The 16,749-nt window shown below is 36.8% G+C and overlaps 1 protein-coding gene across 1 annotated transcript in view; it reads left to right on the top strand.

Annotated features, from left to right (window-relative positions):
• Positions 1-16,749, top strand: part of LOC127935277 (CUB and sushi domain-containing protein 2-like) — a 266,910-nt gene that overhangs the window by 250,096 nt on the left and 65 nt on the right. The window contains exons 58-71 of the mRNA XM_052532988.1: positions 56-232; positions 2,080-2,259; positions 2,392-2,565; positions 2,755-2,928; positions 3,217-3,290; positions 3,385-3,496; positions 3,634-3,813; positions 4,958-5,023; positions 5,176-5,337; positions 5,927-6,039; positions 6,994-7,081; positions 8,724-8,856; positions 8,943-9,120; positions 12,649-16,749. The exon at positions 12,649-16,749 is cut by the window's right edge and continues 65 nt beyond it. Of these exons, the coding sequence (XP_052388948.1) occupies positions 56-232; positions 2,080-2,259; positions 2,392-2,565; positions 2,755-2,928; positions 3,217-3,290; positions 3,385-3,496; positions 3,634-3,813; positions 4,958-5,023; positions 5,176-5,337; positions 5,927-6,039; positions 6,994-7,081; positions 8,724-8,856; positions 8,943-9,102 (1,793 nt within the window). The 3' untranslated portion in view covers positions 9,103-9,120; positions 12,649-16,749. The remainder of the gene's footprint in view (positions 1-55; positions 233-2,079; positions 2,260-2,391; positions 2,566-2,754; positions 2,929-3,216; positions 3,291-3,384; positions 3,497-3,633; positions 3,814-4,957; positions 5,024-5,175; positions 5,338-5,926; positions 6,040-6,993; positions 7,082-8,723; positions 8,857-8,942; positions 9,121-12,648) is intronic.

The following is a 16,749-nucleotide window of genomic DNA, read 5'->3' as shown; positions in this document are numbered from 1 at the left end:
TTCAGCCTCCCTTGGACCCGGATCCCGTCTGATGTTCTCTTGTGGTTTTTTGCAGTGGTCTCCTGTGGCAACCCTGGAACTCCCCGCAACGCCATGATCCAGTTCCACGATGGACTTGTGTTTTCCCGCTCTGTCACCTACTCCTGTAGAGAAGGCTACTACTCCACTGGCCTGCTCACTCGTCATTGTACAGTCAATGGTACTTGGACTGGGGACATGCCGGAATGCACAGGTGCCCCAACAATACCTCGACCGGAGTTTAGATAGATAAGACTTCCATTTAAAAAAAAAAAGCTAGCATCATGAAAGGTATGCTCACATTTGCCATAGTTTGACAAATTTTCATGAAATCAAGTAATTTTAGTTGGAATCCATGTGATTGGGATTTCCTCATGCAAATTAAACAAGCTAAAGTTGGTCACAAGGATTTAATGCCTTGACCAACAGAAAGCTGCTTAGTTTCAAACTGACCGTGTAAGAACACCTAACTCTTTACAGTTTTGGGTAAGACTTGAAGACCCCTTGAGATCAAAATCAAAGTTTTTTTTGGCTTGGTCCATCAATAGTATATACTAGTTAAACTAAGTTGATAAAAGTAGCAAATATACACATTTTAAATGTATAGTCCTTTTCCGGGGAAATACAAAACAAAAGTATTGATAACTCATCTTACATGCAATTTTTGTAAATTTGTGTTCAATACAATATTTCCTAGAATGACAACTTACTTTCCTCCAATGATACGGTGCCTACCACTAAATAGCATTAGCATGTAGCAATTCACTATTCATCCTATCCCTCTTTCCCAATGACTGTTCAAAAAGTTAGAATGCTAGCCTGAAATCATATTCTATCTAATCAAAAGAGCTTTTTTTAAAGACAGTTAGCACTGTGTTAAGCTCTTAGCTAGCTACTCAAAGGCTAACTGAAATGTTATCGTAGCTTTGCAGTTGTTCACCTGTCAACAAAGACTAGCTCCTAGCAAACAAATTCCTGAGGATTAAGTAAGCATTTATTCTGCAGGATTATAAAGAGAGAGGATAATTAACCTAATTTGCACACATTTGTCTTGGCAAGTATTTTAGTATAAAAAAATGTTTAGCAAATGTAGGAGCTTCGACTTATTAATGATTTATTTGCTTTAAAGAAAATGTTTGTTGCTGCCCATTTGCATCATTCTGTGTGACATCATTATCATACACCTCAGCAAATCACAGTTCTGAGTAGGACAGTTTCCATGTTCCCAGACTAACTAGTGTCTTTCTTTAGCAATTCCCTAAAAAGCAACTTGGAAATTCCCACTTTCCGATTTGAAGGGAATGCTGGATAAGTCGACCATTCTTATGGTGTCTTTTCATAGGGTCTTTAAGTGGCTTTAGAAAGGGACGGTTTGATTCTCTTACGCTAAACTGCTCTGAATAGTACAGCTCTCAGGGGCTGAGCTCTTGAGGAATCCAGAGGCTGGATTTGAATTGGTTTTGTTTGCATGAAGCTTTTCAATGCATTGTGAGACAGGAATTAATAATGTGGCACAGTGTTCTCCATTATGCCGGCCCTGGACACAAGCTGATCAGGGACGTCTACATAGCAGCCCTGTGTTGGAGAGATAGAGAGTAGCCCTGTCCCCCCCTTGGCAGCCTCCCGAGTGACTTGCCATGCACATAAAAACACAATGCTCACTGTTCAGGCTCGGAGCAAATGGTGGTTACGTGCAAAAATTACAGCTCCAGACACATTGGTGTCTTTGGCATAGAGCTGGTGCCGGTGGGCTCCGATTACAGAAAGTGACTAGAGGAAAGAGCCTCCCAAAGCTGATGCCTCAAACAGTTCATTAATTTAAAGACACCACCAAGAGTGATAAAACATCTTGTTGCTTCCAGTTTATAGCCCTTTTAATATGAAAATGTTTCTGCCTAAAAATGTTATCTGTTTCAGTGAAACTGCTAATTATAAAATAGTTCCATATCATCAGAATTTTGGCACACTTCTCCACACTTGACATGCACTTCCTCTCATCATACCACAAATGGCTTTCAGCCTTCCTTTGACTTTCACTTTACTCTCTCTGCCCACTTCCAGTCATTAACTGTGGAGATCCTGGAGTGCCAGCTAATGGTATTAGACTGGGCAGTGACTTCACGTACGGCCACACTGTGAGCTTCCAGTGTTCACCAGGCTTCACTGTAGATGCTGATCGTGCTTCTACACTCATCTGCACCAAGGATCGCACATGGAACAGCACCAAGCCAGTTTGCAAAGGTTTGAGTCCACCTTGTGAATGGAAGCTTTGTGTATATTTCCAAATGATTGGTATCTTGAGTGATTTTATTTTATTTTATTTTATGTTTATTTTATTTTTCAACATGATATATTGTCTGTGTGTTCTTGCAGCCATTGTGTGTGGAGCACCTCCAAGCATCCCGAATGGTCAGGTTGTGGGGTCTGACTTTCAGTGGGGGTCCAGCATTAGTTATAGCTGTAATCAGGGTTACCAGCTTTCCCTTCCCACTATCCTCACCTGCCAGGGCACAGGAAACTGGAGTGGCGAGCTGCCTCAGTGTTTTCGTAAGTGTTCATTTTTCTGAAGCCTTTAGAATAGAATTGGAATGTTTTACCAGAAATGTTCATAAGCATTTAAATCCACATATAACATTTTTAACTGGATGTTTCTACATTTCGGCTGTAAGTTTTGTATGATGATGTTAAAACCTTATAGTATAATATTTTCCTCAATGAATTTCTCTTTCTGTGTAGCCGTATTTTGTGGAGATCCAGGGATACCAGCCCAGGGCAAGCGAGAAGACCGAGGGTTCACATACCTGTCCTCTGTTTCATTCTCATGTTACCCACCTTTAATCCTGGTTGGCACTGCTCGGCGATACTGCCAATATGATGGAACCTGGAGTGGAACCCAGCCGTCTTGCATAGGTCAGCTAATATATTCATGCTGTCTAACAAGAAAGAAAGAAAGAAAGAAAGAAAGAAAGAAAGAATGAAAGAAATAAAGAACATGGTTCTGACAAGCTACTATATTGCAAAAAAAAAAAAAAAAAATCTCTATGGAAGAAAAAATTGTGAAATTTTTTTTCAAAATTTTGTTTCGAAACCTTGTAACACTGCACATTTCCATTCAAAAGCTAATTAATTAACCATTAATTGATTGATTATTTTGAAAGAACCACCTTTCTCCCCAATTTATTAATCTATTTTAAACAGATCCCAGTCACACCAGCTGTGTAGATCCTGGCACTCCTCTCTTTGGCCACCAGAACAACTCTCAAGGCTATCAGGTGCTAATTAAATCAAACCAAGGCTTTTATTGATTGATCTGGAACACATTTTTTTCTTGTCATTTATCGACTGTTTGTGTGTTTATATCGACAGATTGGTAGTTCAGTATACTACAGCTGCAGAAAGGGTCACCTCCTTCTGGGTTCCATCTCTCGGACCTGTCTACCCAACCTTACCTGGAGTGGCATGCAGCCTGAGTGCATCGGTTAGCCACAATTTTGCAACCCTTTTTTTATTTCTTATTTCATTGAATTTGTATGGTTATTTAGGGTTTTTGTTTGTTTGTTTTTCCACAATACACCCTCCACAATGTAAGTTTCTCTCTCTTATTTTTCTCCTCAGCTCATCACTGTAATCAGCCGGAGCTCCCCGCACAGGCAGATGTAGGTGCTATAGAGCTGCCATCTCTGGGTTATACACTCATCTACACCTGTCAGCCTGGATTCTACCTTGCCGGAGGGTCTGAACACCGCACCTGCAGGGCTGATGGAAGCTGGACAGGGAAACCTCCATTGTGTCCACGTATGTACAAAATACTTCATAAATACCTGTGTGTGAGACCACAAACCAAAATGAACTGAACTACAATGTGCTTTTACATGCAAATATTTATTATAATTTTTATTGTTTGTTTGTTTTTTTTATGTAAAATAAATTGATCGATTGGCTTTAAAGATTTTAATAAAGATTTAGCACATGTGTTTTTTGGAGTAGCCCATCTGCTTGATTTACAGACTTAATGATTTGTATTGTATTCCACCACTTTGATTTTTTTTTTTTCTATACAAATGTTGATGAATGGCCACGTCCCCCTGTTTCATCTCCACAACTGGCATGATCAATGTGCCAAATTCATCATATTGTTGTTGAAATTTCAAATTGGTAGAGCTCTGATTAGCCCAATGGAATGTATTGTTTTGGTTTTGGAAAGCCCAGACTGCTATAAAATATCATCAGATAAACAGTTCCCATGCAGTATTTACCATGCCAAATGTGAGCATATTGGGCAGAAATATAAGATTAGCAATTTCCTTTTTACTTTGCCGAAGGAGGATGGCATTAGTCTCAAGTTAACCCCCTAAATGCATCACAGTCTAAGAGTTGTTGAAATATGTTGCTGAATTTTTTTTTTTTTATAATAAAGCTTTGAAAGCAAGGTTCTGGCCTTTTGAAGTGGAAGGATTTTAACAGCACCTGTGGGAGACCAGAGAGGCTCAAAAATATTCGCATTGCATCTAATAAAGCTGTTTTTTTCCACATTGTGTATGTCCAATGGTCTTATAATGACCTGCAAAGTAGAATTCACAGGGTTTTCAGATATAATAAGTGAGATTCCAAATCATACAAAGTCTCTATGTTAAGTCCAAATAGCACAGGGAGCAAGTGTACATTGAATTATCACTACATAGGAATAGACAGGAAAACAAAGTTCAAGGCAGATTTCTGCAAATAGTACACAGATCCTTTATTATGACCGTGGGTTACATAACAAAAGGTGCATATTATAAACAAACCAATAAGCACATGTATTTGCTTATTAAGCATTGCAACAATAACGTATATTATTTTTAGTCATGTAAGCATGTTTATTAGTACTGCATGTGAAAAGTCCCATCAGGTGTTTTATGCCTCTTCATCTGATACCATATTTTGGCTTGTCTTTTAGCTGATAACAGACCAAGTGGAAAAACTGTAGGAACAGTGCAAGAGCCACCAAACACAAAACAATCCGGTAAGTTTCACCATCTACCATAAATTAAAATAATCTTTTAATGCAAAGCAAGTTAATTAAATATTCCCCTGAAATATTTGAGTCACTTGAATGTATAATACAGTAGCTCTTGTGTTTATTTCAGTGTGTTCTTTTCTGTGCCTCTATTTCAGTGCCAAGTGGGGTGTTTGCTAAAAACTCTCTTTGGAGGGGCTCATACGAATATCTAGGGAAGAAGCAACCAGCAATGCTTAGCATAACTGCTTTTGAACCATTCAGCAATCGGGTCAATGGCACTCTTTTGGACCACAGCGGAGTACAGCTTAATCTGGCTGGTGAGGGTTTTTTTTTTTTTTTTTTTTTTTAACCTCGCAACACATTTTACCAACCACTCATTTGTGACGCTTCAGCAGCAAGGTAGTGGCAATTCTCTGACTTGTACTGCTGTCTCTAGCATTATGTTTTGTGTTGTCTTAAAGGAAAAGTTGAGCCAAAAATGACAAATCTGTATTTGTTACTTATTCCAAACCATTTTTTTTTTTTTGTATTCCCTGTAACATAAAGGGAGATATTAAGCAGAATGTCTAAAGTCTGGAATACACTATGAATTTTAAAATCTGAACAGGTGTTCAAACTTGATGACTTTGTAAAAAGTTAACCGGACATCATACACTAAATGAATGAGGATCTCACACTACCAAACTCTCAAGGTGTTCCATATAAAACAAACCCATAACTTGTTGATATGAAGCACGTAAGTTAAAATTGGCTCAAAATATGAGTCATGTTTGATATCCTCCAAATGGATGGAATCATAGTCTCAAGCTACAAAAAGTCTTTCACGACCATACACTCCATGAACACAAATACAAAAAGAACAAGAATTACTTGTGACACCCATCAACACTCCTCTCCATTCTGCAGGTACCTATAAGAAAGAAGAAGCCCAATTGTTGCTGCAGGTGTATCAGATCCGAGGTCCTGTGGAGATCTTTGTTAACAAGTTCAAAATTGACAACTGGGCATTGGATGGACATGTATGTATATTTTCCGTTTCCTCTGATCCTCCCTGTAGCAGTCACAGTAAACTCTTCTGCCCATTACATCTGTAGAATCATTATCCTGACATTTTGAAATGAAGACTCCCTGCAGTGTGAAATGTGGAAGCAATAATCATTGTGATGATTCTACAGATTTCCCACATTGTAATGGATTAGATTCAAATAGATTGCTTGCTTTGAAGATACAACCAAAGATACAACCACAGACCAAATGTTTGAACCACGTGGATGTGATTTAACTTTACCTAGCAGTCCAATTGGCTTACTGGTTACTGGGACAAAGAAGCATCTTACATTTTGTTTTCAACAGCCGTGCTTTTATGTTGATGCAGTCCTTTCTGCTTCATGGTATGACTCCATGCAGATGTAGTCTTCAGAAAGTCGTGCTCCTGCTTTGAAAGGTGGACGTTTCTGAACGTTTTACTGAGAGTGCTCAAAGTGTACTTCAACACTCAAAGGCTGATGTAAGTGCTCTTGTTCAGGGCCTGACCTTGGGCTGCTTATAACTACTGAAACCTTCAATAACACACACACACGCCTTGTCACTCCTGGGGATAGGAGAAAACCAACAAAGTTTTTATTTTAATTAAAACGTCAGTTAAATCATTGCTGGGTAATCAGGGCCAGACGCTACCCCCCTCCAATGCACTGGGGACAAGCACCTGGGAGAGTGCAATTAAAAGTGCGGGCCACGAGTGTGTGACTCTTGTGTGTGTGTGTGTGTGTTCATGGAAGAGAGAGAGAGCAGGAGGGAGAAAGCTAGTTTTATATATATTTGTGTGTTGATTTATACACTGTTTATGTTTATGGGGAAAGTAAATGTCAAACATAAGTAATCTTTCACATCACTGACACATTTCACCTTTCAGTGGCTCATTTGTGACATTTTGAAAATTCTTTATTCTTACTGTTTTGTACTTTTCTCCACAGGTGTCATACATGCCTTCTTCGGATTCATTTGTTTACCAAGGCTTTGTTCGAGGAAAAGGCTTTGGCCAGTTTGGACTTCAGAGACTGGGTATGTGTGCTTGTCTTACAGGACAGTTAAACCTTATTTGTTAAAGGGACATGATGAAAATTCTGTCGTCAGTTACTCATCTGATGTCGCTCCAAACCCATAAGACTTTTGTTCATCTTTGAAACACAAATGAACATTCAAACCGATTAACAGAAATGTATTAAGCTTCATTAAAAATATCTTCAAAGACAAACAAAAGTGTATTTTGGAATGGGTTTGAAACAACATGAATAAGTTTATGGTGGCACCCAACAGAATAGCAAAAACGGTAAATGTTTCAAACAGGTTTCCTAAACGCTCTCCTCATCTCCCCATTTTTCAAATTATCAACATATTCACTTGCATGAGCATTTCATTACATCCTTCAGTTTAATTGAGTCCACCTAAGACTCCACACCAATGTTCAGTGTACTATCTTAGCATAGCATAGCATGCTAGCTCACCTTATACCCTATGAAAGTTATTGATTCTACATGTAATCTATACATCCTCTGATCGGGTATTTCAAATGGCTGAACCCATAATTTTACAGACATGCTTGATTCAATATTTTTATATGAAAATAACTCATTTTATTACACTTCTCTCTTTAATGCTTAATTCCGATTGATCAGTCTCTGTAAGGTGTACATGATAACAAATAATATTAGGCAATAAACCTTTTCAGGGGTTTATCGGTGTCCGGTTGGAAGGGATGCTCAAATAAATGAGGCCATGAATAACTTGCATATAGATGTTTCAGCATTTTAAGCTAGTAAAGTATTTTAGCACTGAATTAAATGCACACTTCAGCTTTAATGCCACAGTGAAAGTGCCATGTCTGGGTAGTTTCCTCAGATATCAAATACATGTCTTCAATTATATATACTGCCGATGCTATCAGCCGATGCAGCAGCTATCAGGTATTATTATAATATAATTAAGTAGGAGAGAAAGGAAACTGGAGTCAGTATAAGTATCTATGGAGGCCAAACCGTGAACAGTCTGTCAAATCCTGCTGTAATGAAACAGGCGCGTCTTCATCTATAAACGACAGCTGTATAGAATCCTATCCCAACATTGTCAGACAGATTGAGCAAACAGAAGATTTATTAATAACAGGGGCTGTAGTGGTGTGTGTGTGTGTGTGCTCATACACTCATATTCCATAATTTCATGTTGGTTTGATGAGCTGGCTCTATTGAGTTAGTTAATTGAATCTCCCACTTGCAGCCTTGATGTTATTGGGAAGCTTTTTGGCATTGTCTGATGAACAGGTGCGCTGACACACTCTCGTTTTTTAGGAAAGCGCTGTGGTGGCAATTGAACAGTGAATTCAAAATGGCTTCATCTTTGCTGTGTCTTGATATCTGTAATTAAAAAGCATTGTCAATATAATGCAGTTTGACATCTCCCAAAAACAAGGCCCCCAGTTGAGTTATACAGAACATTGGGATATGAAGTTTGCCCATTTAATTCATTCTTATTTGTAACATGGTTTCAAGTCAATTCGAACACATGCTTTGACACAAAGCTTTTCACTTGTGGTTAGTTATTGTTCAAATCGACTCTCTACAGAAATACATTATGTATTCGTATTGTTAATCTTTGGAAAGGTAAAAGCAATAGTCTGTAAATGTTTTATTTGTATGTTATTTTACAGAGGGTCTTGATCCAAATGGGGAGAATCCAAGCTATAACTTTGCCTCCAATAGCAGTTCAGTGGCGGCAGCCATTTTAGTGCCTTTTATTGCCCTGATCATAGCAGGCTTCGCTCTCTATCTCTACAAACACAGGTAAAGCAGTTCACAAAAGAGGCATCGTTCATTGTACATGGATTTGATTGTGATTTATTATGGTAATATGCCTTGTTTACTTTCAGAAAAAGGCCCAAAGTACCCTTTAATGGTTACGCGGGCCATGAGAACACAAACGGAAGAGCGACTTTTGAGAATCCTATGTATGACCGTAACATCCAGCCCACGGATATTATGGCCAATGAGACAGAGTTCACGGTTAGCACAGTGTGCACAGCAGTATAGCGACCGCTCTAATCAAAGGTGAGTCTTCAACCAAAAAGATCTGTTATTAGTTAACTGTCTACATTGATTAGAGTATATGGATGATTTGACTTCAATACAGGTAACTTACAGAGGAACGGTAAAATATACTAATAAACAGGCTTGGGAGGGTTACTTTAAAAATGTATTCCGTTACAGTTACTAATTACTTCATAAAAAAAGTATTCAGTAACGTAATCCAAGTACCACAATAAGAAAGTAATGATTAAAACTGATTACTTTTGGATTACTTCTGGATTACTTCAAGCTCAAATATTATTTTTTTAAAACAACAACATTTATTAATTAAGAATTGCACAGCCCTGAATTAATATATATGTAAAGGACTATACATACATCTAGTGCATGGTATTGGTATTACAGATTATTTTGTTTTATTTTGAAGAAAATATAATAAGAAATAATTTTAAGTAAATGTTTCTTCAACAGGAAAATAGAGAATACAAATTCTTTTTTTTTCAATAATAATATAATAAGAACAATTTTTAGACAATGGAAAATGTTTTTTCAAAAGAAAAAAAGAGAATACAAATATATTTTTATATCTTTGCAAATATAAAACTAATTTGTAAAAGTACAAATGCTTCTTTAGGTTGGATGTCGAATCCTTCGATGAAGAAAGTGTTTTCTTTGCTGGAAGGCACAGTTTGCACTGTTCAAGGTTGTTTGCAATTTCTTCTTTTTAAACAAAATAGCAGCGGAATTTCCATGAAATACACGCGTTTTTGCAGCAGTGATTCAATCTGCGTCTGAGGAGATTGTAGACAGCTGTTATTTGCGCATGCACCAGTGGGTGGCACATGTGACTCGCGTAAGTCATTAATCAAGCTGCGCTTAATATAGTGTTACTATGCCAAAATACTGATTTATTTAGTTTTAAATGAAACCATTGTAATCCTGAAAGTATTCCCCCTTTTTTCAAAATGTAACTATAATCTGATTACTACGTTTTTTGACGTAACTGTAATGGATTACAGTTACTGGATTTTTGTATCCTGATTACGTAACGCCGTTACATGTATTCCGTTACTCCCCAACCCTGCTAATAAACATAAATATACATGACCTCCAAATTGCTGTAAAATCGTTTTATTACTAAAAAAATTATTTTATTAGTATTTTTGTTGTTGTTGTTTTTATCAAATTGAATTCATTATAATTAGCCTTATTGGGTTCTATTTATTATGACATTTCTCTTGCTTTTTCTGCCATCTTGGATTTTTTTCACTGAGCTTATCGCAGTGCATTCTGTCTTCCCCATGTGCTTATGGAATACATATAAAAACTTTTCTACAGTGATTGATTTTGATAAGTTTCACCATTATAGCCAAATATGTTTGCTTATAAACATGTTTCAGGTGGTGATCAGGACCCTATTTGCCTCAGAACTATATTTTGAACCAACCTTTACATCAGAATTGTCTTCATATGAAGTCCACTAGGTTTTGGAACAGAGCTAATAATTTGTTCTTGTGAAACATGGTAACAGTCTGATATTTGCATGAATTTACATTTTTTATTTTTTTGTCCTAGAAGAAATTGTTTCTAGTTTTCAAAGTCATACTGTGACCTTAGCATTCTCTATCCACATTTAACATGCTTCATTAGACTACTGTATAAACTAGCATGGTGTCAGGGATGAAAAGGTCATTGCCGAACACAGTTGAAATCTTGTGGTATAATAAGCTGAATGAGTACAAATACCTCAGGGAAAAGAAAAAAAAAAGCAATATATCCTCTCATAGTTTCTTTGGAATGATTTAGGGGCATCATTTGCTGTATATTTTGCTGTATATACGCAAACTGCCTTTTCAGCATATAGTTTGTTTGAATGTTGAGTCCGGGAGTAGGTGAATTAAAATGGAGAAAATGTACTTCTAAAACTGACTTTATCGCCCTGGTTTTGCCCTCAGACAAAATAGAAAACAAACTGCTGAGGCAAAGGTATAAGGATAGAGAAGTATTGAATTTTAATGTATTTGTTTCAGCTTCTCCCACCTTGTTTTTTTTTTTTTTTAAGATCCTCTAAACCACAGACTATTAACTTGGGCAGATTTGTAATTGGTTTCCCCTTGTATCCCATGTATTTAAATCTGTTCTGCTGATTTGAACCTGAAACAGCTCTTTGTCATGTGGAAACATGCTTTTCTGCTGTTTTAGCATTTTTGTTATTGCTTTTCTAAATTACATGAGTTAAAAAAATGTACCTTTGCTATTGCAGTTTTTTGGGATGACGTTAGTCTGATACTATTGTGTTGAGCATCTCTCTCTATTTTTATTTTTTATTTTTTTCTCTCTCTCTTTTTCACCATTTGTGAAAAATGGTTCACCATCTGTGTTTTTGTCTTTCCTTCTTTTCTGACAAGCAGTGTTGGGCAGTAACTAAAAGTAGCATTGCCAACTACATTTTAGTACACTTTAAGTATCCTAACATTACCTCAGCTGTTTTTAAAATAGCTTTTCCAGTAATAGGATATAACAAATATTTGTATGTGTATTTAGTTTTTATTAATTTAATTATTCATTAATTCATTCCTTCATTATTATTATTTATTATTACATTTAATTAAGTTGAGCAAGTAAGCAAATGCACCAAGCCTTGTGATTAGTTTATTTGTCTGGTAAATCATTAGACTCCCTGCACAGAACACATGGTAAAATATTTTCAGCCATGAATTAGTAACATTTCGGGGGTTAATGATGCTTACTTGATGGCTATTTTCTACTGTTATTACACATTTACTGTTATGGCCATTAAATGAATTAGGTGAAATGTGATTCACTTTGAGTCCCCTCAAGGTTTTAATATTTATTTATTTTTATTTTTTCAACTGTGGCTTCTAAATAATAGTGACTAAATTAAGTAATTTATAGTTTTATCCATTGTATTTTTTTATTTTATTTATTTTTTATGTAAAAAAAAAAAAAAAAAATACATCCATCAAAATCCTGTTTAATGTTGACATTCTTGAATTTGTACCAGAAATATACTGGTAATTACTTAATCTTGATAATTACACATTGCACAAAATATCATCTCAAGGTGTGGTCATATTGGTGAAATTTTGGTGCAATTTCATGGGCTAAGAGAACCACTGTTTATTGTCAATAGTGTACCGATATACTGTATGAAGCACAGCTTACACAGAAGTCACTTTCTTACCAAGCAGCTTTTCCATTAGTCAACTCAGGAAATCCACATGAATGACTTGAACCCATTGCGAAATCAATGTTAAGATGTATTTTGAAATTCATGTTTCCTTGAATTTCTATTGAAATGACTGGGTTTTGCATGTGAAAATTCACAGAACAGTAGTACATGTGACTTTACAGTAAAGTTTCAACTTTACTTACAGCAGCCTCAATGTGGTTAGCCACTTTTTGGTAACTTGTAATGTAGCTACTTTGACAGTAGTTTAACTAGTTTAAATAATGAGTAGCTTGAGAAATCTCAAAGTAGTTTCTTTAAAACTGCTGACAAACGTGCCTTCTCTGTTCTTTCCATAGGTTGGATTTAATCTTTCCCTCTCTAACGCAACTGTTCCCATAATTACGAATGGGCCACACGGATGGACTAAATAGGATTTTTTTTTTTTTTTTTTTTTTTTTCATTTGCAAACCAATTCCAATTGTGACAAAGTGATAAACCCTGACAACGATGCTGTCAAAGCGCACCAACAGAGATGGACTGATAAAGACCCACATCAGTGTTTGCTAGCTAAAACTCTGTTTCTACACTGCTGTCTCCTCTTTATTCCTTCCAAGGGAACGTCCGGTTTGACTGCGGCAGCGCAAAAGGACAAACAATCTCACAGCTGTCACTAGGCAAAAAAAAAAAGAAAAGAAAGGGGATCTCACTCTTAATTTGGAGGAAGTCTTCAAGTGAGCAGGAAGTCATGAGAAGCATGTTGCTGGAGAGTTGATGCTTTGTTTTACTTTCATAGTTCTTGAGTTCTTGCCATGGAATGAGTTTTGGCTTGTTCTATCCCCTTTCCACCTTGAGCTGAAATCCCAAACAAGTGGAGAATTCACAGAGGAAACTCTCTCTAACCTTCCCCATCAGCTACTTGAGTATGTAACACCACAACTCGATCTGAAGTGGAATGAGAGGCTTAATAGAAGACATGGATTCTAGCTGTAGCACCTCTCTTCCCATTTCATCCTGGAGGAACGAGTGTTCTACTACCATTTTAACATGATCCTGGCTGAAAATTGACAATTCAAGCAGCCCAGCTGAGAACATGAAAAACGTGTCCAGGGGGCTTTATGAAGATGAATTCATGGCCATTATCTGCTATTATTTCCTTTTTCTCAAACTGACAGGAGAAAAACAGCCCACACTGGAGGGTTTGTATTTGTATTAGCCAGGCATCTGAACCCCGCATCATGTGTTTGGATATTCTTGATTTGTGGGCTGGCATACAATGGTGAAGAATAGTTTGTTAGCATTTATAGTATTCCTGATATCAGAGATGTTTTAAGTTGTCGGCTTATGTCATTGAATGACATGGATCCAATGATTTTCATACATAAGAATAGAAACAACACAGCCCTTGAAGACCTGAAGTACAGAGATGAATGTTACTTGAGATGTCTCATAACCAGGGGAGGGTCTTCTTTCGGTCCTAAAGTTCTGAAGTCAAGGATAAGAATGAGGTGAGGGTTTTAGTCAGAAGGAGTCAACGCCAATTGAGCATGAAAATATTTCATCTCTGTAGCTTTGTGTCATAATCTGTTTCCCTGCACATACCTCCATGCCAACCATGCTCATGCCAAACTTAATGAAAAGGATAAGGAAAAGGGGCTTAGAAGTCACTCCTTAAAATACTAATCCAAGCCTGGTTGTTTATCTGCATGCATTTGCCCCATTAACACGAAGGGAAGGTTTAAAGATGAGCAAGACCTTGGGAAGTTAACAACTTTCCAAACAGAGAGGGGGGGTAGATCTGACAATAAATTGGAATGCATACTGCATAACTTATATTTTGCTATCAAAGTACACTAAATTTTGGGTGCAGCATCTTTTAACTGGACGGTGTTTTTGAGATTTGTAATTAAGTTATTGAATAATATTGCCGCTGCTTGTTTCTGCAGCATTCGGTTCGATTTTCTTGTCTTACAGCCTCTGTTACCTGATGCCGGCATTTACTTTCCAGTGGGCTTTTAAATTCCTCCAGTTTATGCTGTACTCTTCAGCTTCTGAAATCAATCACTGATATAATTGCTTTTACAGGTTTATTACTTTTTAAATCATGGTTGTGTTAATATGATATTACCCAGAGCTTGTTTCAATTGTAGGTTGATTGAAAAAGCTAAGAATGTATTTTCATTGAGATTTTATGGGCCAGGAGTTAGCTGGTACATTATCTTCAACCTATTGACATTGACTTTATATTTACCAGACTGTCGTATGGCTGTTCTTTTTAGGAGAATTTAATTTTGTATTCCTTTATTGGTGTAGATAGCATCTTATTGTATGTTCCACATATCAGACATCATTTTGTGGACGTGGAACTCATACTGACTTGGAGTTTTACATTTCTTGCATTTTGCATCTCAGCAAACCAACAACAATAGCATTGCTGCCAGATTTACAATAAAATCCTACAAAAGACACACTCTCTCACACACACACACACACACACACACAGAATTTCAAGGCACAAGGGCTTCAAAGTCACCATTTTTAATCTTTATGTGTATACTAACCCAAAATGTTGATGAAGGATCCAGGCAGCCTGCGTTTCACGCTTGACCATCTGTTTCTTGTAACAGTGCCTTGGTAACTCTATATGTAGTATATCCAATCTCTTCTTATTGCTCCATTTTCATTATTATTGCACACTGGACATAAGTTGCCAGTTGCTAAGGGAGAATTTCAAAGATCCAGCCTTGTTTTTGTTTTTTGTGGGAGTCAAAGTCTTTGCTATTCTCAGCTTAAGAGAATCACACAAACACAAAAATAATAACCAGCACCCCAAAATGTGTAATTAAATGACATCTTCACATATTCCTTTAGCCTAGAACCTGCACTTTAAGGGAGCAAGAAAATGCAGTTTTATCTTTTGGGCCTTTGTGCTAGCATGTGTCATGAGTCTATTCTTATATTGTGAATATTTTTTAATTTAGCGAAAACTACGGTGCTGCTATGCCAAAGGAAAAGGCATCAGCCTATTTTGTATTACATATATAGAGAGAAATCCAGCCAAAATCTAAAGCATTACAGCATTTATGATGTTATTTATGGCAGTGAATTAGCTGAAGCACTGAAGACATTCTTGTCGCCGTTTCAGTCTACAACAGTGTAGTCATTGTACTGATCACTAAAACGGACATGTTCCCTTCACAGTGCTGATGTGTTTTCAGTGTAAGGCCATTTTCATCAAAACCAGTGCTTGCATCTTCATATGAAGAACTCTGCCTGGCAGCCCTCCATATATTTTATGCTCAGCCCGACCGAATCACACACACACATCCGCTAAAACAGAGATTAGCACCTTAGTTAATTTACATTCTTGAACATTACCTTCGCATATATGTGATGAGTATATGGCAACCTTTTCATCAGATTTTCTGTTGGCATGATGTGAAAGTGAGCATGAAGCAAAGACGATTGCGAAAGACTTGGATGATCATGTCAAGACCACATCGTAGTGTCAATGTATTTTGTCTCATGTAGCATAGTCCTTAAAAGATGAGAATTTTGGATATAGACCAGGGTTATTCAAATCTTGTCCTGGAGCGCCAATGTGCTGCAGAGTTTAGCTCCAACCCTGATCAAACTCACCTACCTGTGATTTTCTAATGATCCTGAAGACACTGATAAGCATGCTCAAGTGTGTTTGATCAGGGTTGGAGCTATACTCTGCAGCTCATTGGCACTCCAGGACAAGATTTGAATAACCCCTTTTATAGACAATATTGGGATTGCACTGAATGTATTTTTAATTTTGGAAATATCTATGCTATACATACGATGAACATCCAAAAAACTATGTAACTAAACCAGTAATTGGAAAAACAGCACCCCTAAAAGACTGCATATCTATATATTTGAATTGCACAGTGCATTTTTTTTCTCTCATTTTGATAAACACAACCATGCATTTCTCTCCATTCGATAAGAGGTACAAGCCCAGTCTTGAAGGACCTTTAAAGGACTGCTCTGGCTATCCAAAGCCTACAGGAATACAGTCAGTCTTGAGTTACTTGACCAAAAGGATTTTTTTTTTTTTTTTTTTTTGAACAGTGACTTTCAAACTTTAAAGGACCTTAATGGAGCGGTCTGTTGCAGATATCCAGGCAGAGACTCTGATGCTGAAAGGAGAACTAATGAATAGAAACTTTTTTGTACAGAGATATATTTTTATGAAAATAAATTTTTAATATAAAAAAGAGAAAGTGTATTGACAGATCTGTAAATGTTTTTCATTATTGTAGTACAAATGCTAGTGGGGATTATAAAATATATAAATATATATATACAAAGACAAAATAGAGACAAAGTTTTTTTTTTTTTTTTTTTTTGTACATGTAAAAAAGATTGTATATAGAAGTTTACATATTGTAAATATGTAATACTCAACATGGCTTGTCTGCAATATATAC

Source organism: Carassius gibelio, chromosome A19 (genome assembly GCF_023724105.1).
Source record: "Carassius gibelio isolate Cgi1373 ecotype wild population from Czech Republic chromosome A19, carGib1.2-hapl.c, whole genome shotgun sequence".
In the NCBI taxonomy this organism is placed as follows: Eukaryota; Metazoa; Chordata; class Actinopteri; order Cypriniformes; family Cyprinidae; genus Carassius; species Carassius gibelio.
The sequence above is the reverse complement of the archived record's forward strand: the minus strand, read 5'-3'. Positions and strand labels throughout refer to the sequence as shown.